This window comes from Pyxicephalus adspersus, chromosome 6, assembly GCF_032062135.1.
Source record: "Pyxicephalus adspersus chromosome 6, UCB_Pads_2.0, whole genome shotgun sequence".
NCBI classification, from domain to species: Eukaryota; Metazoa; Chordata; class Amphibia; order Anura; family Pyxicephalidae; genus Pyxicephalus; species Pyxicephalus adspersus.
Window position 1 is genome coordinate 44,509,273 of NC_092863.1, and position 27,594 is coordinate 44,536,866.

The following is a 27,594-nucleotide window of genomic DNA, read 5'->3' on the forward strand; positions in this document are numbered from 1 at the left end:
TATATATATATATATATATATATATATATATATATATGTAGGCTGACGCCTCCCCTACTTTATGCTTCCACTATAAATTGATCTAAATCCCCATATGGGAAATCAGCAACCAGTATCTGGCAAACCTACTGAAAAGCTCCACTCGTCCAATACTGTAAAATATCCTTTGACCTAAATCTATACATGCCCCTCTCATCTAGATGTGTCCATTTAATATCAACACCACTTTATTTATTAAATGCTTCCATACTTCAGTCAAGACTATTTATGAGTGTTCATCTTAAGTTTCCTGTTCAATTTCGTATATACTTTTTGTTCTGTGTTGCAACATTTTGTTACTAAATATAACCTCCCTTTCCTTTTTTGGAATAAATTGGCATGGAAGTCCTGCAGATGATTTTATCAACTCTGTATTACTGTGATTGCATAAATTCTCAATTTTTAAGTTAGACTTCAATCTCAATTCGCCCCTGAAGAAGCCTAAGGGCGAAACCCATCGGGACCTTGAGACCTTTCTAAAGTTTATGTTGATACTATACTTGAAATGTGAAACTATGTATATGTTATCACAGAAAAAAGTTTCATGTTTATCACAACTTAGATGATCTATAAAAAGTATAGGAGTTTACTATACACTATTAAAACACTAATATTCATTTTTTAAATTTTGCCTTCAAAAGCCTGTCTATCCCTCCACTTCGCCAAACAAAATAATTAGGTGGTATCAAAGCAAATATGGAGCAACTAAATCAAAACAACTAGTGTAATATATTTTGCAGACCAGGTTTATATATGCTTAAGGCGATGTATTATTTTAAGGGAAATATTACTTTTTCATATAAAAGTTTCCTAATAAATAGGTCTTGGGAGAAATTTTGATAAACTGATTTGCATAAATGATCAGAAAATTTTAATATCATACATCACATGATCAGACCTTGCACTGATTACCAAGAGTGTAGCTATCATCCATAGGTAGCTCTGCATGTGTTGAATCATTATTTAGCAAAATGTATCAGTTCCCAAATGGTTTTCTTTTCTGTGGGATGAGTCACTCTGCTTTTTATGTCACAATGATGTCACAAGTCTCTAGAGAATTGGTGTGCTACAAAAACTAAAATACTGATTTAAAGATATGTTGCAATAAAAACTGTAATATCTACAGTGAACATACCCTTCCTGCTGAGTAAGTACATTTTTCATCCAGGCAAAGTTGTAAGGTATGAGTTGAGATTACTTAACATAACATTCTATTGGTACATTGTTGATCCTGGAACACATCTGCTTGTAGTACTGGATAAATAAATATATTCCTGTTTCATGCTATCCCTGTATCCACCATCATCAAGGTCCATGGTAATGACCAATTGACAATATATGCAACTTCAATAGATTATCTTGCTTGTACACTGGATTTCCAGCAAAAACCTTTACTTTTATTGCAATTGAAATTACTCCAAATGTTTGGAACCTTCATCAAACCGTGTGTGATACCTTGTTTAAAAGGTCATTCATAGTTCTGACTGATGAATGTGTTAAATGGTTAGTATGTGTAACACTCCCCTGATTGTATCTTTACCAGCCTTTCCTCCAGAAGGATCAGCCATTGTCCAAAGGTTGCCATCTATTTTTTGGACCAAGAGGCTAGAATGGAGATGACCAGGTCACGCAAATCCTGTGCCTGTGCAGTTTATGGCTATAGCTACGAATGGCTAATGCATTTCAGCCCTTTTGACTTGCTACAAAGTAACAGTGTACAACATCCTTTCTCAACCTTGTTAACATGAGGGGAACCCTGAAAATTACTTTCAGGGCATAATCTACTCCCTGCTATAATTACTAAATCCACAGCTCGCAGTACATTAGTGCTGTGGTCAGTGGGAACAATGCCTCTTATATTGCTGGCCAGTGGGAAGAATAGTCAGAAGGACCATTGGTGTCACTTGAAGAGACACAAACTGCTCATTGCTCAATGAACCCCTATCAACCTCTGAAAGGAGCCCTGGTTGAAAAACACTGCTGTGCAAAAATCACTAGATAAAGTGCCTAACTGAGAAAATGCCTATCTGCTCTGACCAGTACATCCTCAGCAGTAAATGGGTTCTCTTCAGTTCAAGTATTTGCCAACCATCATGATAAAGATAAAAAGGGTGATATGTGACCCTCTTCCCCTTCTCCAACAATGCAACATTGAGTATGGGTATGAGCAGCTTTTTAGCTATGTGTAAACCGCAAACCCAGAATTTAATCCAGGATTTAGGAGTTTCAGTAAAGAACAGGGGATGGAGTGACAACCATCACTTAGCCCTAGAGGGGCACTTTATGGAAGAAGATTGAAAAAATGCTTTCTTTTGATGGTATCACCTAAGCTTATAACTCACCTATTTGGGTGTTTTTAAATGACAAAAGGCAGATGTTTCTATTGCTATGTATTGGGAATTGCCAGGAATTTTTCAGACAGACTTGGAAAGTCACAAATTCCGCAGCATTTGCTATCTGTGGTTTATACCAGGTAATGAATGTTTAACTTGTAAAATGTACAAAGTGTGTTACCTGTCCATACCTGGTGTCCATGCAGAATTATCATACGCATATATTGGAGCATGTGTGTATGTATGTGACATGGGCATGCATTGAGCATGTATATGATGGGGGATTATATGAGATGTCTCCTGGTTGTGATCAGCATCTCTCTCCTGTGTCATCATCATGCACATTGTGCTGCGCTCCTCCCTCCCGGCTCCCTCCCATACAAGCTGGAGCTGTCCCCGGCTCGGTGGTGCTGATCAGACGTGCTCGGTGGATGATGTGTGTGCCGGGGCTCTCCGTGTGCTGAGCAGCCTATGGCACTACCGAGCGGGCCATAGAGACATGAATGACAGTACGGGGGAGGCCAGGAGGGTCCATCACAGATACCAGCTGCCCCATGAGGCTGATCCAAGCTTCAGGAGGCCTCTATGCCATCCCAGGGAGAGTGGACTTACTGGGGGAAGGAGACGCCTATCTCCACGGACAACTGAGAGCCCCCCAATAATGAGGAGACTTCCCCAGCAGGAAGGAGGAAGAAAACCCAAACACCCCAGCAGCCCTCAATATGTCCAGTACCCTGCTAACCCACATCGGTACCCTTCCATCTATGCCCAGTACCCATCCAGGTACTACCACTCCAGCAGCCCACCTCCTGATCACCATAGTCATATCCAGCACCATCCCAATCATCAAAGTCATCACCCCCAAACCCCCACTCACCATCCTCATTCTAGCCACCAGCATATGACCCCTCATAGCCATAGGCAGTCGCCTAGTCCCAAACAGCAATCCCCCAGTCCTAGGCACCATTCCCACAGCCCTAGGCAGCAACCTTCCAGTCCCAGGGACTACCCACCCAGTCCAAGAGACTACCCACCAAGTCCAAGGGACTACCCACCAAGTCCAAGGGACTACCCACCAAGTCCCAGGGAACACACACCTAGTCCCAGGTTGACCTCTCCCAATCCCAAGGAACAGCCAGAGGCTAGGCATGAACAGAGATCAAAGAAGAAAGAGACTGAGAAGGTATCAGAAGGAACTTCTACCCAACCCACCAAAGTCAGTGACCTTCCACCAGCCAAGAGCAGCGACAGTGACCCTGATCCGGACACTGAGCCCCTGTTTGTGGAGCTGCACCCAATCCTGAGTTCTGTGTTTGGTCAGGTGAGAGTTCTGGACACATCAACTTTTATTCCTTGCCTTAGTATCCCTAAAATGTCAATGTGTTCCTCCGTCCTAACCATCTGTATGTATGCTGGCTACTTTGGTCACTCTCATCACTTTTTGCTCCTAGTATACAATGCTTATTTTATGAAAATGTAAATTCTAAATCTTGGCAATTGTTGTGTAGTTTTCATTCAAATATTAATGTCTTTGCTTGGTGTCTACTCAACCTTTCAGGTCCTCAAATGGGTTTGACCTTTTGGTGTGGGTTTACTTTATAGGGTCCATACAAAGTGAATAGAGCTGTAGAGTCTCCACAAAACTTTAGCTACCTTGAATTGTCTTGTCAAGGGCATTGGTGACATAAGGTGACAGGCCGTCCTAAAATACATTACTTTTTATATTTTCCATCTGTTACTATCAACTTCACAGGGTGCTATGAGTACTGATGAGATAGCATTGGCATCATCTAATGCTATAATAATGTGACAGTAACTGTATGGAAAGCAGAAATGTTCCTCTGGATTGTCATAACTGACAATGACTTTGCTGTGTGAATGCAGAGAGTTATTTGTGGCAGAGTGATGGTATTTATCCCTAAAATAGGAAGTAGAAGCTGTGACTACTTTGCTGATATAATACACGGATTTCTGAGGAACCATAGCACTCTTTATAACAGCTCTCAACCTTGATAGACCTTTAACAAATCCCACATTGCTTCTCGGTGTTCTTTACTTTGCATTACATATGGATACAGAAGATTAGAATACATTTTATATGACCAGTGACTTTTTTTAATACGTCTAAAATGAATTTATAAATACAGATGGTACCATTTCATTGAACAGTTCTAATAAACATTTTTATTGCTCTGATTTAACCCTAGGGCCATTGAAGCTGTGACTACAGCATGGTGCACTTAATGGAAATGTAATTGTTTTTTCCACATTACCAGCCAAAAGATCAATCGATGGCTTGTTCTATCTCTATTAATGCATACTGCTGATAAGGACTAAATATTTTTTTTATTTAGGTATACATGTAGAGACATATTATTTATAACATATGTAAATATTTTGTTTACATAGCAGGAACATAATCCAAATCTTTCTACAGGTAGTTATTGCAATTTACTTCTGATTTTGGCCCTGACATAGCTTGTCGTCTTATATTACAGAAATACGGATAAACTGACTAAAGATAAATCTGATAAAGTGAATAAATATTTAATTACAGGTATGTTTTTGGTAATAGAATAAATCTTAAACAACTACTAAAAAACTTTATAAAACAGGAGATCATGTTAAAAATATGTGTTTTTTAGTTTTCCACTTACTAAAAGATAATGCATCATTTTAATTCATCTAACTGCAAAGTGGGAGTTTGTTTCAGTAATTCTGTGTTACACTTACTTATTTTTAAGTAATACAGTAATTTCTGTAGTTATACAAGTACATGCGATGGAACCCATTGTGGTGTCATGAATTGTTGTATTTATTTTGCATTGGGCTATAGACACCTGTCCAAATGTGATTGTCCCTAATTGAAAAAATGTTGGTATTACTTGGTCTCAGATTTTTCTTATATTACCTATGTATATTATAGTAGAGGTATATAGTTGTACATGTCTCAAATAATGATAAAGTATCCAATATTCCCAAATCATGCTTGATTTATTTACATTTTGGTTTAGGGGATTGACTACCATTTTGATAATAGGTAATGGGTTACATGACCCTCTCCCTTAACTGCCACAGACTAAAATTCTTACACATGTAAGCAGGTTTTAAAATCTGTGTAATCTCCAACTTAGATGCATCCAAGATTTAAACAGGGACTTAGGGGGCTTCTGTATAACACGATAGGGGGAAGGGGGCTGGACCCTGGATCACCAAAAAGTTAATATCCTGGAAAAAACAACTCTCTCAATGCTCAGCAAGCTGCTATTACTACATTGTCAAATCAAATGCTGAGTTGGATCCTGGATTCAATTGTATAGCTGCAGAATAGTCTGTAGAGGCGTACAAAACAGTACCTGTTTTTTTTTTCTGCCTGTAATGTGTATCTGGATCAGGAGACTGGCTGAAAAGAATTACAGATCCTTCTGAAAATTAATTGTGTATTTAGCTGTTTGCCTGTAATTCAGCTTTGACCTATAAAAAGACAATCTTTTTTTCTGTTAAAATCTCTAAATGTAATTTATGAATATTTCTGTCCCAGTATCTACCCCTTAGGCAGTTTATAATATGCATCAGAAACAAGGAATTATTTGGAGTCAGTGTCTTCTTTGTCACAAGTTCCCTACAAGTACGTCATAAGGCTTTGGTGTTAAAAAGCCTGGATGACACACTAGTTTTGGTGCAGTGTTTTTTCTATGCAGCATTGTGGGGAGCTATTTGGAGTCAGATATGTGGATAACCCTTCTAAGAGTGGCCAATTTAGCATGATTACCCCAGAATATGCTTAATATAACATTGTAACTAATCCATTTTTTTTATAATCAATTGCATTACCTGGTACCTGGTACATGTTTAAATGCTCTTTTTGGTAACAGATTCTCCTAAGGATCAATGCGAGGCACAAGGAGCCATGCTGTTTGTGTGCATGCCCCCACTAGCGCATCATTATGGCAGACGGGAGCTTAAAGCCTAAGATACAGGAGTGAGCAATAGCTGGAGCTGGAAGGAGGGGGCAGGATAGAAGCTGTGAGAGCAGACAGATGATCTATTCTCTGCATTTTGTTGCTCTTTTTACTGCTTCAATCAACTCGGACTAAAGTAGCCTTGTCCACTACGTCATCTGGGTGTGCTGGGACTTATAGCCGTGGAAAGGTTATGAAGAGTATTATTAGCTATTTTTAGCAGTGGTTTCAGTAGTTTTCCAAGAACAGAAAGAAAAACTTTAAATCATGTTCCAGGTACAATGGGCCTGAGAGGCTGGAGAAGATACACTATCATCAATGAAACTGGGTGATCCAGCAAACCTGGAATGGATTTCTTAAAAGTCATTTGCTATTTGTTAGCAAATGGTTTCAACCCTGGACCAGATTCATTCCAGGTTTGCTGGATCACCCAGCTTCACCAATGAAAGTGTATCCTCTGCAGTCTTGGAGAGCTTTAATAAATCAGGCCCAATGAGTCACCTAGGCCTAAAGTTGACCCATTGTTCCTTGGCCACTTCTTACCTGTAAATATCCTCTACTAAAGACAAAAGCGACCAATGAGATTTCTTTTCTCACTATCTTCTCTGATTAAATAACATAATGCCACTTTCTTACGGTGTCCCAGATCATTTTCTCTGTATTATCATATAGGTCATGGTACAGACCACCCAACGCCCAGAGACATTGGTCAAAACCTACACCCAACCACCTCTCTTTTTCCCATACATGAGCCCACCACTATAGGCACCAAGGAAATGATTTACTAAAATTCCTGTTTTTTGTTCTTCTGCACATGACTGGACACAGGTTCATCTATTTTTTTTTTTTAATCTATCATTTAGGGGTTGATTCACTAAAGGATTGTATGTTTAGCAATATGAATGTTTACTTTGGAAAGTGAAAAATGTTCACCTAATTCAGTAAATAACATGAAGCTTTATTTATGTTATTAATCCAGTTTCATGAAATCAAAATTAATGTTTTTTTTGTTTTCATATTCCCCTTACAAATATCTCTGTTAAGTAACAATAGCTTCACTTTATTTATTAAGTTCAATAAAAATTCTGTTAAGTGAATAGTCTCTTTTCCAACATTATATTATCCCCTTGTTAGTTTCCATCCTTTAGTATAATTTAGAAGGTGTGTAGGTAATCAAAACAGCACTCAAACTACTGACAATGGAGCAGCACAGAGGCAGGGAATTTGCAGTACAACAGTACAACATGGCACCATGGTTAGTCTAAATTGGGTTGAAGCAAGCCATAGCATGTTGTACTTGCTCATTCACACCATCCTGCCAGCATCATTCTTATATAGGCCTATTCGGCATCACAGTACAAAATGCAATATTTAATTGGTTGGTAACCATGGATAAGCAATCATCTGTATTTTGCACATTGTCATTCCCCTCAAATCAATCTATGTGTGATACTCCATAAAGAAAATAAGCATGATCAAAACAAATAGGCTACAGATATTTTCTATACTGATGGTCATACTATTTATAGCAATAGCAATTCCCTTAATTTCCATGTGCCATTTGCATTTTCTTTATTATACAAAAATCTAGGAGTAAGTCCGAAAATTAAAGGACTGTTATGTGAATTAATGTTCTAGCTGAAATATAAATTTTGGGCAGATCAGCATTTTGAAACTAATCTCCAAGAATAAATGAGAATTTATTGTTCTGTGTTTCAGTAGCAGTAGAATTCTTGCCCCTGGGTTATTTGACAGGAGGTAAAGTCTGACCAGATATAGAATGCTAACCAGGTCCGGTTTCCTGTGAAACCCTCATGTTATTTAATTTAGTATTGAAAAGGTGTGCAATTTTCAATTATTATGTCATACCCCTGTGGATTAAATTATACCTCCATCATTAGGTACAGCTTTGTCCTTCTGTAGCGAGTCCTCTATAGGTGCAAGATTACGTATGTGAGTGAAGGATCATACAAGACCATCAAAAGCAAAGGTCAGTTTTTTTTACGGTATTGGCTGTAGCCTAACTCTTTAATGTCTTGGACATTTACAATACAATGGAGACGCAGAACTGTTTTTTAAGTTCATTTGTTTTTGTTGGGCAGGTAGATCCAGGTTTAGGTTATTACATGTGAAGGTAAAAAATAGTGCATAAACAAAGCTGATTAAACAATCACATATAGTGCTTGAATACAGTGCAATAAAATACAATAGGAAAACCTATAGAAGGTTTGAAGGGAAAAAAGACAGAAATAGCCAAAAACTATAGACATATTTTAAGTATATTTATTCATATGTCATATATATTTAGCATTGCTGCAGACTCCTCCTATAGATTCTATTTGGACCCCACCACCCGACATCCAATAGGAGGTATCTTCATCACATAGGTAGTGGCGTGCAAACCTAAGGAATGAAATGTCAAGTAAGTGGGACTTTCGGCAAGTAAAAATGGCACTTAGAATACTTTTTTTTAAAATATGATTTCTATGAAAGGAGATTGGAAAAAAGATAAATTATTTATAATAGAATAGCTTTAAAAAATACAATTTGTCATTTTTCATGTTCAAATTCTACAGCTATATTTATATTACAGTATAATCTGTTATAGACCATTTAAAACCAACATGAATGACCACTATTGTTTTCTTATGGGGTGATGCAGCAGGGTGCCTTAAACTCATAATTCCCACTTCCCTCTCCATAAAACGAAACAGCGCTTGTTCATTCTATTGTCCCTGGATCATTAATGTTTGTTTTAAAGTATGTACATAGCTTAAGAACTTATAAACAACTGAAATTACTGCAACAAACAAGAACATCTTTGTTTGTGAACTGTAGTTTTTATATACCAGCAAATCTTAAAATCACCTTTGTGATGTATTATTAGCCATCATGTGACCACTGAATCCTTCTCCCATCTTCTGCTTGTTGGAAGAGCAATAGGTGATGATCTTAGCATCTAGTCTGAATGCAGAAAGTTTTTAGACTGATAATTCTGCCAATTTAATGTATTTCTGTGATATTGTTGGACCAAAGCAGGGAATACAGGCATATAGTAAAGAAAGAAAATTGTGCAAAAACAAATATAAGAATAGGAAAGTTGTTTACCTTTAGTTTGGAAGATTTTTATTTATTTTGCATTGTGTATACAGTAAGGCTTGATGTCAAACAAACTGATAAAATGTTTACATGCACTTAAAATGCCGGATCCAATTACATAGAACACTGTAACTGATGCGTAATGATAGAAACCAATTATACAAAAAAATAGAATTTATTATTACATAGCATGATTGTGGGCATTGACAGAAGAGAAAATGTGTTAATTTACCTAATTAGTGAACGGTTGCTGCATCTCCAGATTTTATTTACTATGACTAATACACTAAAAATATCCATTCTAAAAATCACAAAACCTTTCAAGAGTAAGACAAAACCCAAAATGAAATATATGTGAATTTGTGAACGGATTCCACCTGTTTAGGCTTCTTTCCTTTATTCGTGACTGCAGCTTTGGGAAGTGAAAATGTAATGCATAAGTTTTGTCGCTGTAGTAGCTCCAATAGACAATGAATTTCCTATAAGAACTGTGGAATAAACCTGACTTTTTATAACATGATTTTAATGTACCAGAGAATTCTGCCCCATTCCTACAAGCCGTACCTGGTAATTTACATGTGTGTGCTGGAAGAGATCCTATACCTCCCCAAACTTCCTTGCCTGTTCCTCAAACTTTCCCCTTCTAGACAGTGCAGTGAGTGTTTCCACAACCAGTGCTATCAATACAGAAATTATGGGGCAGAATAATAACCACACTGCTGCAATGCCCCATTATCCTAATATAGTGGAAGCAGTCACATCATATATGTGAGTGGCAACTCTGCTCTAAATTCAGAAGCAGGGCAGAATTGTTGCATTACATAGACTTCACTAGAATGATCATATGGGATTAATGCAGTTGTAGTAGGACTAAGAGAAACCTGAAGTACAAATGCCTTATAATCAAATACTTCAACGCATAGTTTATTATTGGAAAGACACTACTACATACTGTAAGTAAAAACATTATTTTGTTGCGTAAAAATAATATATGTTTGCTATAAAAGCTGCTGAAAACTGTCCCAAAATTCTTTGTCTGCAGTGCCAGGGTCATACACAGAGAGCCTGATTTATTAAAGCTCTCCAAGGCTGTAGAAGATGCACTTTCATCAGTAAAGTTGGGTGATCCTTTATTGTTTTGCTAACAAAGGTTGAGTTTTAGATTTTGATATGACTGTACCCTTCCCTTAAAGGTGTTTAGACTTAAAATATACACGTACTGTAGATATGACACAAAACTATGAGATACAATATTTTAGATGGCTTTGTTCTTTGGAAAGGATTTGTTCTTCTTTACAGAATATGTTCTTAATGCATTCTGCGCCCTTGCCAGAGATTACAGGTGACTTCAGTAAGCGACTGTAGAAACTGCCAGGCGATGTCTAAGTGATGTATGAAATGCACTTTGATGTACTATCTCCTGAGAAATCCTGAGTGTCCTCAATTTTTTTCATTGTACAGTTAGTCTCTGTGCATTTTCATCTGTCAGCTTAGCAGAGCTTTGTAGTGTCACCCCTAGACAAGACTAAAGAGTGTGATATGTCATAGGCATGCCCTCTGCCGTTCTAAGCAAGAACGACTGCTTGCAGCACAGCACAATTAGTTTCTTTTATTCAAGGTATATATATATATATATATATATATATATATATATATATATAGTTCTTGGAGCATTTTCCTGTCCCAGAAAAATGTTAAAAATTATATACACACTCAATTAAAGTTTATGTAAACCAAAAATATGTTTATAGTATAAAAGAAGATATCCTGTCCATAGGAGTGCTTCATGTTGGAAGCTGACGACACCAAGCAGCCTTGCAATTAGCAGTAGCATTGTCAGCCTGTCATTCCAACTTATTTACCTTTTAGAGGTTAGGGCGGCCAAATATTTTTGCAGCAGGCTCTCGAAGAGCTAATAGAGAGGCCAATGATCAACTGATTTAACACTCATGGTTGTTTTAGGAAATGTTTGTAACAGATTTACAAAAACGTATTTGTAAAGAAAACAGTGGGACATAATGCCAAATATACTAAAAAGATGATTTGGGGTATGACTTTTCATTTTATATTGAGTGCAGGAATGATAATCACAATTACTGCTTATTTCAAAACAAACAACTGTTAACTTTAGCAACAGTGCAGACTTTCCTATTTGCTGGAGTGTTTATTCCCAAACTAAGGGACTTTTATTGTACTGTCGGCATATGAGGCTGCATTACTGATAGGGAAGTGCTAGTTGTTAGGTACTACAAGCAAGCATCATTTCACAGAATGTAGAGAAAAGTTAGGTTGAAATTGCTATATGTGACAACACATATCGGGAAGAATGGGAAGAATTTATTCCTACTGACAGTAAATTAGAGCAGCCAAGGTTCTGTGGAACCCTAGGATTCCTCAAGAGTTTGGAGCTCCCTAAGCTGTGGCTGAGTTTCTTCCTGTATGATGGTGCCTGCATATTTTCAGGTCTAACATCAATTGGACCAGGGCCACAAGCATAGGTCAATAATCCTCCATCGGTCATAGGTCAATAATCTTGTCCATGAGGACTGGATTTGGACCATCATAACTGGAGAGACAATCTTTACACTGACCATCATTATGATGGACAATTTTCCAAACAGCTCTCAACATTATTTGAAGGGTTCCTCAGGGGTAAAAGACTGAACAAATCTGAATATTGGGACATGTTTCACTAGAACAAAAAGACACATGGAACAATAGAAAATTACAGGGCATCCAACCTTCACTCAGCTCTCAAAGAAAAATACATAGAGTTGTGTTCTTAATAAATCTTCTTTGTCATTGCTAGGACTCTGATGCCAACAGCTTTAGGCATCTGGTTAGAGGCAGATTATATACCTGCAGTCCAATGACCTTCAGCCCATAGTGCCCGAGTTATATTCTTTTAGGCTATGTGCACTCATCATTTACTTCAGTCTTTCAACCATTGTTAATATTGCTTCTCTTTCTCAAAGCTGGAAGGAAACCTCAGCTCACAGCAGGTCTTCTTTCCATTATGTTTTCTCTCCTGCTTTGAAAATACACAGTGTGGCAGTTCTGCTCCTGCTGGCTTCTGTCTTTGTATATTTTGGCCAATGAGAGCAGATGGAAAATACAAGGTCCATCCAGTTTATACCCTAATTATAAATCATCTTCTCTATTTTTGTAAAATGACCGGTAAAAAACCAGTTAAGAACTCAACGTAATCTGAATCTAGCAAGCATTGGCTATACTAAATGTAAACCCTAACAATAAACATCTCTGTTTAAATTAAATTAAATTTGAAAAAAAAAAAAAATATATATATATATATATATATATATATATAGCAATATAATGTTTTTGTTTTTTGTTTCTTGTAAGGAAAAGAATAAGGGCTGAGCAAAAAGAAATAAAAACTGCAGTGAAACTGTTTGCATTGTGCTTTGGTTTTTTTACCTGTTCATAGGGTTCAGAGGATGGAAACGTCAGCATTTGGAGGGGGGAGACAGTTATTTGACACTCCTGGAAGTGTCACATGCTAAAGAGACTGGCAGAGGTTAGAGCTCTTAACAAAATGGGCAGAGACATGGGCATCACAAGAGTGAGTATACCACCTCTATATTTGCAGGGAAGTTTCAATAGTTTTTTATTTAAAAATTTACTTTTTAGAACCTAAGAGGATGACTTTAAAATTAAAGTAAACATAAAAATGAAAATATTTCAAACAGATAGATAAGTTTGTAATATTGCAGAAGAGACACACCCTGCCCCTTCTGCAACCAAACAAACTTACCTGCCTGTTTGCTGTGTTCTCTACTTAATCCCAGCACCCAATGAGTAAACTCCCAAGTGCATGCACAGGATTTTTGGTATTCCAGCCTGGCCAATCAAGATGGCTGAAAATCCTGAACCCAGAATAGGATCATGTACAGATACCAGGGCTGCCACAGGAGCAAGGAGAGGTGAGTTTATTTAAATAAATGTGAACAGGCAGGTAAGTTTGTTTTGCTGTAAAATAAGTATATCCTGTCCCTATTGCAATAGAGAACCTGCCTGCCAAAATATTTTTATTCTTAAATTTAGTTACACGTTAAGGGTCTGACTATCAGCTACATAAAAAATGGAAGAAGTGTGTGACCTGAAATAACTGCTGTAGAATTACGTGTAAAAGTTCGTCCCCGTGTATTTATTATTTGTTTGCACATTAAGGTCAGTAAATCAGTTTATAAATAAGTGGTGATCAGATAACTTTTTTTCAGGTTACCCCTTTTCATTCAACTGAATAGGCAAATAAAAAAGTGGCCATTCATTTTAAAGTTTTGATCAGAATAAAAAGGAAGTGATAGGAGATGAAGGAAGATTTTTCAACAACATACAAAGACAGCAAAAAAATCCCTCACTGTAAATCCAACTAACTTTACAAAACAAAGTAGGTTTTAATGTTTTCTGGGCCTCTGTTGAAGATATTTAACATTATTTCCTGTCTCATAAACCTCTGCTTCTATCCTGGAAGCCAGAGAAAACCGCCAAAACAGGAGAAGCAGTAGCGAAGCTCCAGTCATCAATAATAAACCAAACATATTGTGAATTACCCCTGCTTTGTAATACAAAGAAAAAAACTTTTTGGCAGGAGTTTCACTTGGAACGCTGCTAACAATCATTTTTCTTTCTTGTGTGTTTTAGAGACAGAAGGTAACTTCGTGTTCTGATTTATGACAGATGTCATTTTTTAAATAGTGCAGCTGGGAGACGAGATTTGTTTACTTGAATAATCATTGTAGCAGGCAGCATGTCTTCCAATGTCTGCCATTATAGTTATTTCAGTCCCATACCCTTGACTTACATAATATCAGCAGAAACTCACTCTGGATATTGCATTTGGTGGCTTTCTCATATAAAACCATGCAGCAATAAATTCATACATCTGTGTAACTATTATTAAAAATATTAATATTTTTCTAGTGCTTTTCTCTAAAAGTATTATATTTTTTAAAGCTGTCCAGGGATGGAGCCTAGTAGACTGTAGAAGTGGGTTAAATAGAGCTGAGGCTGAATGAGATAACCCCTAAAGCCATTTTTAACCAAGGTTCCTCCAGAGGTTGCTAGGGGTTCCTCGAACTGTAGCCGATTGACCTTTAATTTGATGATGTCTGGCACCAACACCACTTGTAGAGCTGCATAAATGATGATTTTAGGAATATTTAAAGATGGTATTCTAGCCTCCACTGAAGGGGGCATTCCTTCCACTTTTTTTCTACTGATCACCCCAAAATTGGTTTTAGTAGGGTTCTCTGAGACCTGTAAAATATTATAAGGATTCCTCAGTGATAAAAAATCTCTAGAAAGACTTCCATACATCATATATTTGAGCTTTTTTGGGGGAATTCTTTATCTTACTGACAACCAGTAAAGAAACTTTGCATTTACTAAGTGGGAAATACAGTCCAGGTACCACCTACCTACAATACCAATCTGCAATTTCACTTTATACTTGGGATTTTTTAGATACCATGGAAGAATTTACGCTATATAGCTAAAATCATAATGTTTATTAATTGAAATTTAGCATATTAAACATGTAAAAAGAAATCATTTTGATACATCAAAATATCCAAAACATTTTCAGAAAGGATTTTTGTCTCTAAATTTAGGTCCTTAAAGTTTGTCTGTTTTGTTTTTAACATGTTTTATATGCTAAATGCAAATTATTAAATTATATGATTTTTAGATACATGGAGTAAATTCATCCAGTAAAGTGACAACCAGTAAAGAGTTAAAGTGTACCTAAACTCAGAATTTTCACTTTTCATAAAAGGGTAGACAACCTTTTTATGTAAGGTAAAAATTCTGTTTTTTTGTTTTTCTTAGGTGCAATACCCTTTTGTTTCCCTCTCTAATTCTCAGCCACCTAGGCAGTCGAGAATAAATGGGAGCGCAAAGCCTCCTGGGATACCAATTTTTTTTTTAAGCTACGAAACCCGATTTTGTGCCTGGTGACGTAGGATGAATGACCTGGAAGAAAAGACGAAGATGACCCTGCATTGTCCCGGCATCCGACCCGCTCCGGGTCTATGTGGGACCCGATGCAGCACACCCCCGGAGTGATCGGACTACCCTACGAGATTGAAGATGTTTTGTTTTTTTATGGGTTTAGTTTCTCTTTAAGAAAGCTGAGTTGGTGTTTGGGCAGAGGGGAGTCTTTGCTAGATGTCTAGTGTCAGCATTATATAATTACTCAAGGGGATGCAGGACTTTTCCTATTGAGGCATTAAGTGCATAAATTCGCCTAGGTAGGTTGTTAAGTGATAATGCTCCTATTAAAAAATTGGACAATCATAACAAATAGACAACAGACAGCTATTAATGTCATCCCCTAAGATCATTGAATGCCTTTAATTTTTTAATATACCAGCCATTGACCTACAAAGCATGCACACTGTGTGTTTTGAGTGAGCAGTTGTTTTTATGGTCATGTCAATTTTCAGGCTGACATCCTTTTCTCATCATTTTCAGCGAAGGCAGACCTGTAATTGCTTTTTTGTATAGAGCTACGAGTGATCCAGCAGGCAGCCTTATCTTGCATCCTCTTTTCTTACAGGAGTTGTGATTGCGGTCACTATGCAGCAAGTCCCTACATATGTTCTACTTGCATATGAAGTGCTTTTACAGTCATGAGAGGGACATGCTCAGTTTCTTTTTGCTAGGCATACAGCTACATAGTCCTTTCTTTGACATGCCTCTTTGGTTTACATTGAGCCTCTTGGCTAGCATGCATCCATGAACAAGCAGCCAAAGATAAACCAAAGCTTGTTAACCGTTTCAAGGCATTGTTGTCCCACCGACAACAATATATGTTTGATCTAAAAAAAAAAAACACAAAGATTCCAACCATATCCCAAAACCAGGCGCTATTCTGAGTCGACATCAGTGTCATGAATTGTGTGTACGCCTCCAGCTGATCTGTCCCACATCATGTCATTGAAAAGCTGTAAGGCTCATGGGGGAAGGGGGACAGCTCCAAATTAGCCGGATTCTCTGAGCTCATCAGGGAATAGTTTCTGCTGCAGTTTATCTGCTGTAATCAGAGGCTCTATCAGAGAAACAATCTGCGGCTCAAAGGGTCTAATCTGTGGGACGCTGCTGACTGCCCCCCAGGCTCAGAGGCGCTCACTGTGCGGGATGCCTCGCTGGATGCTGCCCTCTCTATCTCTCTTCCCTCGGGAAAGCTCATCTTCTGGTTTTGCACTGGGTGTTATGGGGAATTGTGTGAAGTCACCTCTCCGAAACCTCTCGCAGAAGGTACGTGTGCCCATAGAATAGTACCTATAGCAAACGATAGGATTGGGATGATGGCTTAAGCAGAAACACAAAGAGAAAATAGCGTTACCATGAATCCTTTATGTCAGGGTAATTTTGTATAGACTGTAGGTTTAAAGACCCTTTTTATGTAAATCTGAGTAAATCCTGTTTAATTTTCCAAAGGGCCGATGACAAGTGGTGGTCCCTCTGCTTCCTCTAATTTACACCTGCTGAAATTCTCCTGACTATTCTCTTTGCCATAGCAATATATACAGCCATAGATTTTACTCTGTGTCCAAATATTATTTGGATGGTCTGGTAAACAGCCTGCTTTTAATTCCCATTTCTTTTTAAGGCTGTGATCGTATCCTAAATTTGTTATATGACCCATGAACCTGTTTGTGCATTCCCGAAGGAGGCACACAAACAGCAAGGAGAATGATGTCTTATAAAGGCGTGGGAATGGAAGGTCCGACAGGACTGGACTGAAACAGTTCCTTATATAGAGAGGAGATACAGGGGAGGAGGGAAAAAGAGATGGCAAGAGAAAGTGAATCTGGGAAATGTTCCTTTACCAATCCCTAGGTACACAGAGATAGATGGGATAAAAGGAGTAATAGGGGTTTTGAGAGGCTAGACACATGAAAAGGGTCTGATCTTAGGGAATATTTGGGGGTATAGACTGAGGATAAAAAGGGAGGCCACAAGTCCTTTAGTGACCCATAGGTCACGTATATAGAAAGCAACAGGACAGGTGAAAGCCCTTTTTTAATACTGTTCCTACAGTATCACTTGGTAACAATCTGTATGTTGTAAGATGCACCAGGAGGAGCGGAGCTGTCTCAGATCGGCACAGTCTGGGGAAGAGGGTGCTCAGGGGCCTCTAATGCTTTTGGCTCAAAACTGCGCAGTGATGCACAACCTACTGGGCCCGGCCTGTATATTCCTCCGAAAGGGATTCGCTGAGAATCGACAACCTGTACGTGAGTTCTGTCCCTTCCCTTCTGTCCCTTCCATCTCCCATTTCTGTGTGACCGGACCCACTCCATACATTTTAATGTTATCATAAACCATGTGACATCACCCATTTTCATGATCTTCCTAATAACAAGTTGTAGAAAAATGTTAAGTTATTGCTGAATGTATTGTAAGTATGGTGTGCTGATTTATAGCAACTTTGAGCAAAAGTCATGATTATTTCTTACTTTACTAGACACACATAAGACGAAATTCTGGTATTTGCCTTGACATATAGCAGACTTTATAACACTGTATTGTTGGTGACCTGTGTTTGGAAGCCTTGGACATATTTCCATTTTCACAAGTTTTGATGTTGTATTATTTTTATCACTTAAAACAAACGGTGAAAATGACATATATATATTCATGTAGCTCTTTATATTATCTTTGTGGGCTCATATTAATTAGTCATAATACCAAGAAAATAAAATGTGCAGAAGAAGTTTGCTTTATATCCTCATTGCTTTTTTTATAACATTTATAAATATGTAATTGAAAATTAATAGACTGCTTTTCAGCTTATTATAGATTTTATTCGTGAACCTAAATATCTGATATATCATGCTTTTCTATTAGTCATGGAAGGTATTTTCGGGTCCAGTAATTTAGATTGCTTGGCAGATAAATAAAATGCTTGGCTTATCTTTCCATCGGATCCTATAAATAAACGGAGACATCCTTTTCTGGATGATTAAGAATAGTACGTAAGATGCACTGTATGGAACATTGCCATTTAATGTCCCTAGCTGAATATTGCTGTTTTTGTTGGAATTCTGCTGCTCAACCACTGGGCTTAATATTTGTAACACTGTGCACGACATTTGTTTCTCTTTTGTTTCTGAATACTTTATAAACGCACAGGTTAAAAGAGCAATATTCTTTAAACGTAGATACAAACTGTGATAGTTTATAAGGAAGAACTATGCATTTTTTTTTTGTTATTTTTAAGGTTTACAGGTTTATAATCTGATGTTGTAAACTAATTTTTGTAACCTGTATAAACTTATGTTTAACCATTTTAAATGGTGTTTTCATATTTTTCTTTCTAGAGAGGGTACTGGGCTTTCTAAGAAGTCCAGCAATGGTTTTGCATGTGTTGACTGTACGTAATATTCTATGTGTTCCACTGCACATAGAATATTCAAATGGACACCTGTGGCATAGGGAGAGATGCATGTCTCCCAATAATTTAACTTCAATCATATAAGCAGTTTTGTATATTGCTGTACAGCTCAACAAACAAGCTTTTTGCAGCAAAGTTGGTAAATCTTTGAAAAAACCTTTCTAAAAATATCTTTGCATTTAACTAGAGTTAAATATATGATATTATTATACAGTATATTTAATACCCAATAAAAAAAATAATTTCCAACATACTGCATTATAAAAAACAAGTACAAATAAGGTATGATATACATAAATGTTTTCATTCTGATTCACCCAATGTGCCCATTTTACATTGGATTTAGTTGGAAAAAGTGTGAATCAACTTTTACTTCTGATTCATATGTATTTGTGACTTTTAAGTAAAAGCTGGCTGAAAAAAATGTATAAATAGACCCCTGGTGTGCAAATAAATAGTCATCTACAGCTTCCTGCTTTAAGCATCCGCAAAATTCCTCTTTTTGCTGTTCCAACTGCTGCGTCAGAACATTACCTACTGAAGTCAGCCAAGGCCAACACATAATAGGACAGCACATGCTCCATACCGCAGGCTTCATTTTAAAGCTCATTCATAAAATGCAGCAACCTGTAGTGGAGTATTATGAAGAGAGGATATCAAGATTCATGATAAATGGGACCCTTATTGACTTACAAAATACTAATACTAATTCTAATACAAACCTATAATGAAATCTAGGTCAACAATACAGTTGAATGCAGTATGTGTTCTCTTTTTATTTGTTTACCCATTTTTAGAACATTATTTATTCAAGCCAAGTTATACATATATTACAAATCCCAAAGTAAAAAATTTAGATATACATAAAAAACAAATATTTATTAATACATATTATAAGGCAGGAATCCAACAAATCCAAAACTGGTGAGTTAAGATGCAACTTAATACAATTCCTTTCCATCGAGGAACTCCAGAGGTTAAAAATTAGAATTAAAATGGGGGTCTACCATAGTTAAGTGTGAAGCAAGTCCAGTAAATCCAGTGTTATACTAAGGTACAAGCTATATAGTGTTTAGTTGGCTGCGTCCAGGTGGTTTTTATCAATTACTACAAAAATAATTTATAGATGTGTACAAAAATTGTTGCCAATAGAACCACTTAGGGAGGAATTTTTCCTGAGTTAGTCATACTGTACTGGACTTGTTTTTGTAATGTTGAAGACGTTTTGCAGCTTTACAAGTCACATAAAAAATGATAAATCAGGTTGGAAAGCCGAATGTGATTAACCACTACTAGTCATAGCAAAGAGGTAACCTGCAAACACCAACCCTTTTGTCTTTAGGTGTTGTTTTTCAGTTCTTGATCTAATGAAGTAATAGTCTGCTTGCAATGGGCGAAAGCCTACTTCAACCAGCTGCCCAAAAGTTGACCCCCTTAAAGCACACATGCTGTATCTGGCCGATATCATTATTTAATCCTCAATATATATTCTCTTTTAACGTATCATTTAACATATCATTTTATTATCAGAAATAATTAAAATAAAGATTTAAAAATGACTGAAAAACAAGTTCTCAGGATACTTAAACAATTACCAGCATTCAAAAATGAGTGGAGAAGGAAAACTTCACTGTTGTCTGACAATAGATGCCTAATGATCAAAACCTAAACTCATTCCACTAGAACAAACCCTCTCCCAGCTCCTAAGTAACCACAACAGTTTAGAGCGCAGAGCATTGTAATTGTATGCCATCCTTAGATACTTTTAAGTTATGATGTTGTGCACGCTCATGAGACATGATACATTAGCAGCATGAGGTCAGGCAGTTGGAAGAAATAATTATTTTATTCCTTTGCCTGTACCTGTGTTATACTTTAAGATGGAATGTTCATATTTTTTTTTTATGAGTTCTATTGTGTATGTTTCATGTACGGCCTATGGTTGTAGTAGCTGTATAACAGGCATTGGCAAGCCTTAAACTAAATCGGAAAGTGTGTGAAGTTATGTGGAGCCAATTATTGTACGCTACTGAAGCCAGTTTTGGTGTTTTGTAAGAAAAAAACATGTCCCCATCATAAAAAAATTATGATTTTAGGATTGTGGATCCAGTAACCTTTATCATAAACTCAGCCAGAGGCTTTGTACATTTACATGGTCTGTGAGAGTCTGAGTGAATTCAAGCAGACCTAAAATTTACTGCAGGCCTTACATTATACCATGTATAATATATTGTGATATAGTTGTTGGCATCATATTTACCTAAAATGTGATTTCTCTTCAATGCTTTATATATTAGAAGCTATGTAAGAATAGATAATTATGCCTATTTTATTATGAGATGGCAATGAGGTGACAAAGTACAACATACATATGACAAAATCACCAAAAACATACAAGCCTCAGCAATTACAGACCTTTCCCTTGTGACCACAGACTTTTGTGCATGATTGTTGTACAGATTATTGTAGTTTAGCCATTTAATCCTGTTGATTCACTGACTGCAATGCTTTCCTCTTTCTCTAATCTGTGTTTCAATATGTTCTGTTATAGGACAGAGAGCTGCGTCCAGAGGAAATAGAAGGTAAGCAACACTTGTGTGTATAAAGAATACAATATAATATAGTGGACAGTATAATAGTTTCTGTGGCTTATAAATGCAAGGATGTGCCAATATAGAATAGTGTATATGTATACCATAGAATTAGTGACTCATTCCTAAACATTAGAAGATATTTGCTCATTATTACTTTCTTTTACCATTTCTTCCATATTTCCAGTGATCCAATTCTAAAAGGCTCTCTGTATGGAGAAACTTACTTTTTTTCCTTTAGTCAATCCTGAAAACAATATGGTATTACCTTATGATACCATATAATTGGTAACAGTTAAAGATAATATCACCTGATAGGAAAAAAAGCTTTCATATACAAAACCTTTGCTTCATTGAGGTATCAGAAAGTTTTTTTTATAATGTAACCTGTAGAAAAGTTGAATACATTCATTTTTTTGGATGATTCATTTTTTTTTTTATTCAGTCATTTAGAAAAGCACTGTTGACAGTGTTTTAAGAAGATCTAATTTGTAACTAGCTCTGTCCCTGAATTTAAACTAACTTGCTTGAACTGTAAGCATCTCACTATGGATTACTTGGGTGTGTACATAGGGAATGTAAAGTATGCTCAACAAAAAAACTGAAATGTTTCATGTGAAAACTGTAAACCAAAATATATACCCGTATGCTAATGGTAATGGTGTTAGATTTCAAAATTATACATGGTGATGAATAGAACAGCCACCATGGACACAAATAGCATGACCTAGTTGTCTGGGTCAGATGATTCAGAACTTTTAAATGTATCCAGGTCATGAATGCATAATCTATTCCAACTAGCTCCTTGCATGACACTCATGAAAATGAAAATGAAATGAAAAATGACTAGTTGACCTCACATGTTTTATACCTTTGTATTTGTTTGTTGCATTTTTTTTTGGAATTTAATATAAGTGTAATTAGTATTTTGTTGTCCACAGAGCTCAGAGAAGCCTTCAAAGAGTTTGACAAAGACAAGGATGGATATATCAGCTGTAAAGACCTAGGGGATTGTATGAGGACCATGGGATACATGCCAACCGAGATGGAGTTAATAGAACTGTCTCAACAAATTAATATGAACCGTGAGTCATGTCCCTGTCTCATTTTAAACTCATCAGTTTACAGTAGTGATGTCTGATTAATAACTTAAAGCGGACTAATCCCACATATTCGTCATGACTTAGAAACAAGCTAATCATACTCCATTATGCAAAAGCCTCATCAAGTATTAGAACATAGAACATAAGCTAGGGGCTGCAAACTGAAGTATACATTCAGTTAATCAATGGATAACCTTATCTACTCTTTTTCATCCCTTTCATTATTTATAGTTGGAGGTCATGTTGACTTTGATGACTTTGTGGAGTTAATGGGTCCAAAGCTTCTTGCAGAAACAGCTGATATGATCGGAGTAAAGGAGCTTCGAGATGCCTTCAAAGAGGTGAGAGAAGCTTGAAAAACCCAATCCTTTTATGTACAGTCATTATTACCAATTGTGTTAATATTTTGTATTGTTTGTATTTATATCTTTTTAGTTTGATACCAATGGAGATGGAGAGATCAGTACAAGTGAACTACGGGAGGCAATGAAAAAGCTTTTGGGACAACAAGTTGGTCACAGAGACATTGAGGATATCATACGTGATGTTGATTTAAATGGAGATGGACAGGTGGATTTTGAAGGTTAGTATAACATATATTAGGATCCACTGACTAGACTTTACAATAAAATAATCTACTTTGATTGGCAAATGATAACCAGTAATGTGTTTACCAAAAACAAAAAATGAAAGGGTTCCTTATTGAAAGAGCAATATTAAAGATTAGGGATAAGAATATCTAATTACCATTAAAATTATGAACCTGGATAATTCAGCAAAAGCAATGTAACAAAAGATGTTGATCCTACCAACCTGAAATATTGCTATGGTAAGATGTTGTCTAGTTACTTTTAATGGGAGTATAGCTATCCCGTATTTCTTTACAGTTACAAATGTTGGCTAGAAAGAAGAAGTCTCGTATTTATGTTTGTTTATTTTTTTTTTTACAGAGTTTGTCCGTATGATGTCTCGCTGACCTCAGAATTATTGTCGATGTTACCCACTTGACTGCGCTTCTTTGAAGAAGCTGTGCCTCAATCCCTCCACTAATATCTGGACTTGAAAGGGCAGTGCCCACATCAGCCATAACTTCCCTATCTTGGAGGCACCATGTTTATGCCATGTCAGTATTCTTGTTGTGGAATACAGCATAAGTCATTCTTCTTGCTGATCCCACTGACTCATAGTGTGCCATCCCACTCCCAAGAAATGTGATATCAAATGTATGGGACAAACATAAGGGGGCTTACTTCTGTCGGACAGCCTGAGAAAGCCTACAGGATTCTGGGAAGAACAAATTTGTGTGTGCATGAGACAGTGCCCATCATGTGATTTTTAACTCCTAGAGGATTTGTGCAATATTAGAATAGAATCTGCTTCCTGGATTGTCAACTATATTAATTAAATAGTCAATAATATCTATAAATGTTAACTTGCAATGCAAGGACAGTGTAGAATACAGGTATGGACACAGCTGTTACATACAAATAGATATGATTTTGCTAGTATGCACTCAAACATCTAAAGATTTATCTTTCTAGCTGTAATACAGTCACTACTATCTCAATAGCATATTATCTCAAGTAATAAATCAATCAGATAGTCGTACACAGCAGCAAGAAGAAAAGTGTAGGCATGAAGCCAAAATTTTAGGTATTGGGACCAAACATATTACAGACGTAATGACAAAGTAGCGGTACTCTGTTCCATTTTTACCTTACTCTTGTAATATTTTCTATATATTGACACTAATACTTCATTCATAACGACTGTTATAAATAAGGCTGCTTCTTACCTGGATGCAGTGCACAAGGTTTGAAGTGGCCCCCAGGAAGCCTGGGAAAAATCTCCGGTGTGCCCCAGTCAAATGACCCTAAAGTTAGTTTTTTGTACTGGTGGGCTCTTGCCTTACAAAAAAATGCCACTGTGCCAGGAATGCTATGTGTTCTGGTGGGCCCTCTTTGTCTGGTGGGCACCAGGTTCCCATTCCAACTCTGCAGTGTAGTAAAAGGGAGTGGGACACCGTGTGAGCTAGTACACCAATCAAGCATCATACACTTAGGATTCACTGCCTCTGCCATTACTGGAAATCTGGCGATAAAAAACATTTACCCTTGCAGTGTGGAAGTTTTGATTTAAGGTCTACTCTTTAAAGTATATTTATAGAAAAAATGTGTTTCAGATAAAGAAGGGGTGTGTTAGGACCCTTTTGTTTTTTTTTTTGGTGTTGTCTTTGTCCTTCTAGGTAGATTTACCTTTATTCAGATCTATTTGGCCTGGTGGGCACTGTTACCAAGACAGAAAATGATAGGAAATCCAAAATTATAGAGCTGTCACTATAACATTCCTAGAACCTACTTGGCTGTATGCAGGGAAAATGAAAGTTCTATCACCCCAATTTGACATTAACACAAAAAAGTTCTGCACATACATACACGTTTAGGTCAATTTATAAAGCAGTGCACTTGACTTGTACACAGGATTCACTGTAAATCGAAACATCAGTAAATTATTCACTATCATTTCATTCACAAGGTTGATTCACTGCATCATAAACATTCCCGTTTATGTTGTATCAGAGAAATGATCTTCTGCAGATCTTGTCAAGAATTATTTCTATGGGTACTTTTTGTCAACGAGTACTTTGGGCATTTACCTACAGTAGGTATTGCTAATAAATAGCCTGTTCTCTGCAGTTAATAAATAAATAATTAATTAGTTATTAATGTAATCTCAAGCAGCAGCAGAAAATCCGTACACATTTATTAAAAATAGTCTAATTATTATACTTGTGGCAGAGCTAGCAGAGCAACAACTTTTTTATTGTTTATGTAAATTATTTTTTTTTATGTAATAAGAAAATATGATATTTATTGAGCATTTATTTCCACATATGATCTGCATTGCATTGTGGTTCCTGGCTGATTCACACCAAACACAAGTAGTCATTTGGACATAAAAATGAAATAGTATTTCCAAGAACATCTTCTTTTAGCACAATGTGAGTTCTTTAATACCGTTATCCCTCAAGGTTCCCATGACCCTGACAAATCAAATCAGCTTCACATCTTTCAATAGCCTACAATATTATGTGTATCTTGTGTCATAAAATTGGACAGCACAGGAAACTTACCCTGAGGCTTGAACTAGCCATTCAAGTTACCAGCAAATCCACCATGGTCCTTAGGATAGATTGGATCCCTCCAGCTAAAGTGAGACTAGCAAGCATGAAAACATTTTATCCTTGTGTCTCCAAGCCATTTCTTAAAATATTTCTATATTTAGTGATAGAATGTGCATGTTACATATTATATATGTCATAGTGAGCACCTATAACACTCCTTGATATTACCCACATACAATCCTAGTACTTTGGATGCTGTGTGCATTATGTGTTTGTTCTTAGTTTACTGATGCAGATAAATTTACTGAATATTCCAATGATCTCATTTTCATAGACTCAAACAGTGCCAACTGCATCAATACGGCATTATCATTTTATGTGTACTGCATCTTTATAAATATTTAACTTGGTACTCAAATAAATGTTGTGATTACATTGCTACAACATAAAAAATATCCATATGCATACACTAAAGAATCACAGAGCAAGCATTTCTTCCCAAAGGATTTATGCACAGTGATTCACAATACCTAAAAATTCTGCAGCTCTTATCAGCCATGACAAGGACAAATACAGTATATCCCATATGGTAAATTTGGGTGCTTCAGAGATCAGCAACATCTAGTCTTCTTTTGCTGACAGTTTTACTTGATAGTTTATGTAGGGAATGATGGTTTTAGCTTGTTTCAGTGAAAGTATGCTAGGCCAGCAGAGTTAACACTATACTTGTATATATCAGTTCCTACTGCCTATACATCTGTTAAAACAAGCAAACAAAAAAATCACAGTATTCTTTCTGAAAGGTAACCTAGTATCATATCTCTGCCAATCAAGTTTAAAGATCTCCAAAAATTAAATATTTGAAAGGTCAAATTTTTATTTAATCTGTTGAATGTAAGAGACATCAAACTTGTTGCCCCCTTTTTGGATATTGTTGGCCAAGGCTTTTTAGACCATTTGAAAATGCCAAATCATCTCCAGATAGTTGACCACAAGTATCCCAAATGTACATATTACAATGGCCAGAACGTAACAGTTATGGTATACTAGGCCACTTTTTGAATCATCTGTCACAGAGGTTAGAGTTCTTTTTTTGCAACAGGCAACCTGCAAATGTCTTGCGTCATAAATGGGCTTTCTGTATTACATTTGCACCTTCACACTCCTTGGAAACAATCTGTGTCTGAGATGAGCTTTCAATATTATGTTTGGCTTGTTGGCAAATCTTCTGTGTCTGGTATCAGTTTTCCAGGAAAAGACTAGGAAGCACACAAAAAAATTCCTTGTATGTCCAAGTCATTTTTTTAACGTTTCTATATTCAGCGATAGGATGTGCATGCTACATATTATATATGTCAAAGTAAGCACCTATAACTAGATTTTCTGGATGCTTCTTGATATCACCTCATAAAATTCTAGTACCATGGATGCTGTGTGCATTGATTTATGTGTTTGTCCTCAAATCATAGTTTACTGATGAAGAAATTTTAACCAAATACTGCAATAGTTTCATTTTCAGATTCAAAAAGTGTCAACTACATCAATACAGCATTATCATGTTATGCGAACTGCTTCTTTATTATTTAACTTTGGAGGAATGTTGAGATCACATTGCTACTACTTAAAAAAAAATGCTTACACACACCTTTTAAGCACTTATTCCCCAAAGGATTTTGTGCAGTGATTCAAAAAAATGAAGTATTCTGAAGCTTATCTGCTTTGATAAAGACAAATGTGGTGTATCCATCTGTCTGAATTTGGATGATCCTTGGTTCAGCAATGTCTAGTCTTCCTATACTCATATGTATTTTCATGATATTTTCATGATAAATACTTGGTTCCTAATTTTATGATGGTTTACTAGCAATTCTACATACATTTTACAGTGTTTTGTAAAGAGTGGTCCCTACTTCTTATAC

At 36.6% G+C, this 27,594-nt stretch overlaps 1 protein-coding gene across 3 annotated transcripts; it reads left to right on the top strand.

Moving 5' to 3' along the window:
- Positions 1 to 2,747: 2,747 nt before the first annotated feature.
- On the top strand, positions 2,748 to 27,101 carry CABP1 (calcium binding protein 1). 3 transcript variants are annotated; one of them, XM_072415509.1, is made up of 7 exons: positions 16,482 to 16,714; positions 17,532 to 17,693; positions 21,409 to 21,439; positions 22,390 to 22,533; positions 22,783 to 22,892; positions 22,987 to 23,134; positions 23,502 to 27,101. In XM_072415509.1, the coding sequence occupies exons 1-7, from the start codon at positions 16,595 to 16,597 to the stop codon at positions 23,525 to 23,527; spliced, it is 741 nt and encodes a 246-aa protein (XP_072271610.1). In that variant the 5' UTR covers positions 16,482 to 16,594; the 3' UTR covers positions 23,528 to 27,101. The 3 variants fall into 3 exon arrangements, with proteins under 3 accessions (XP_072271608.1, XP_072271609.1, XP_072271610.1); XM_072415507.1 differs by lacking the exons at positions 16,482 to 16,714; positions 17,532 to 17,693 and adding an exon at positions 2,748 to 3,693; XM_072415508.1 differs by lacking the exon at positions 17,532 to 17,693 and having other exon boundaries at positions 16,478 to 16,714.
- Positions 27,102 to 27,594: the final 493 nt, after the last annotated feature.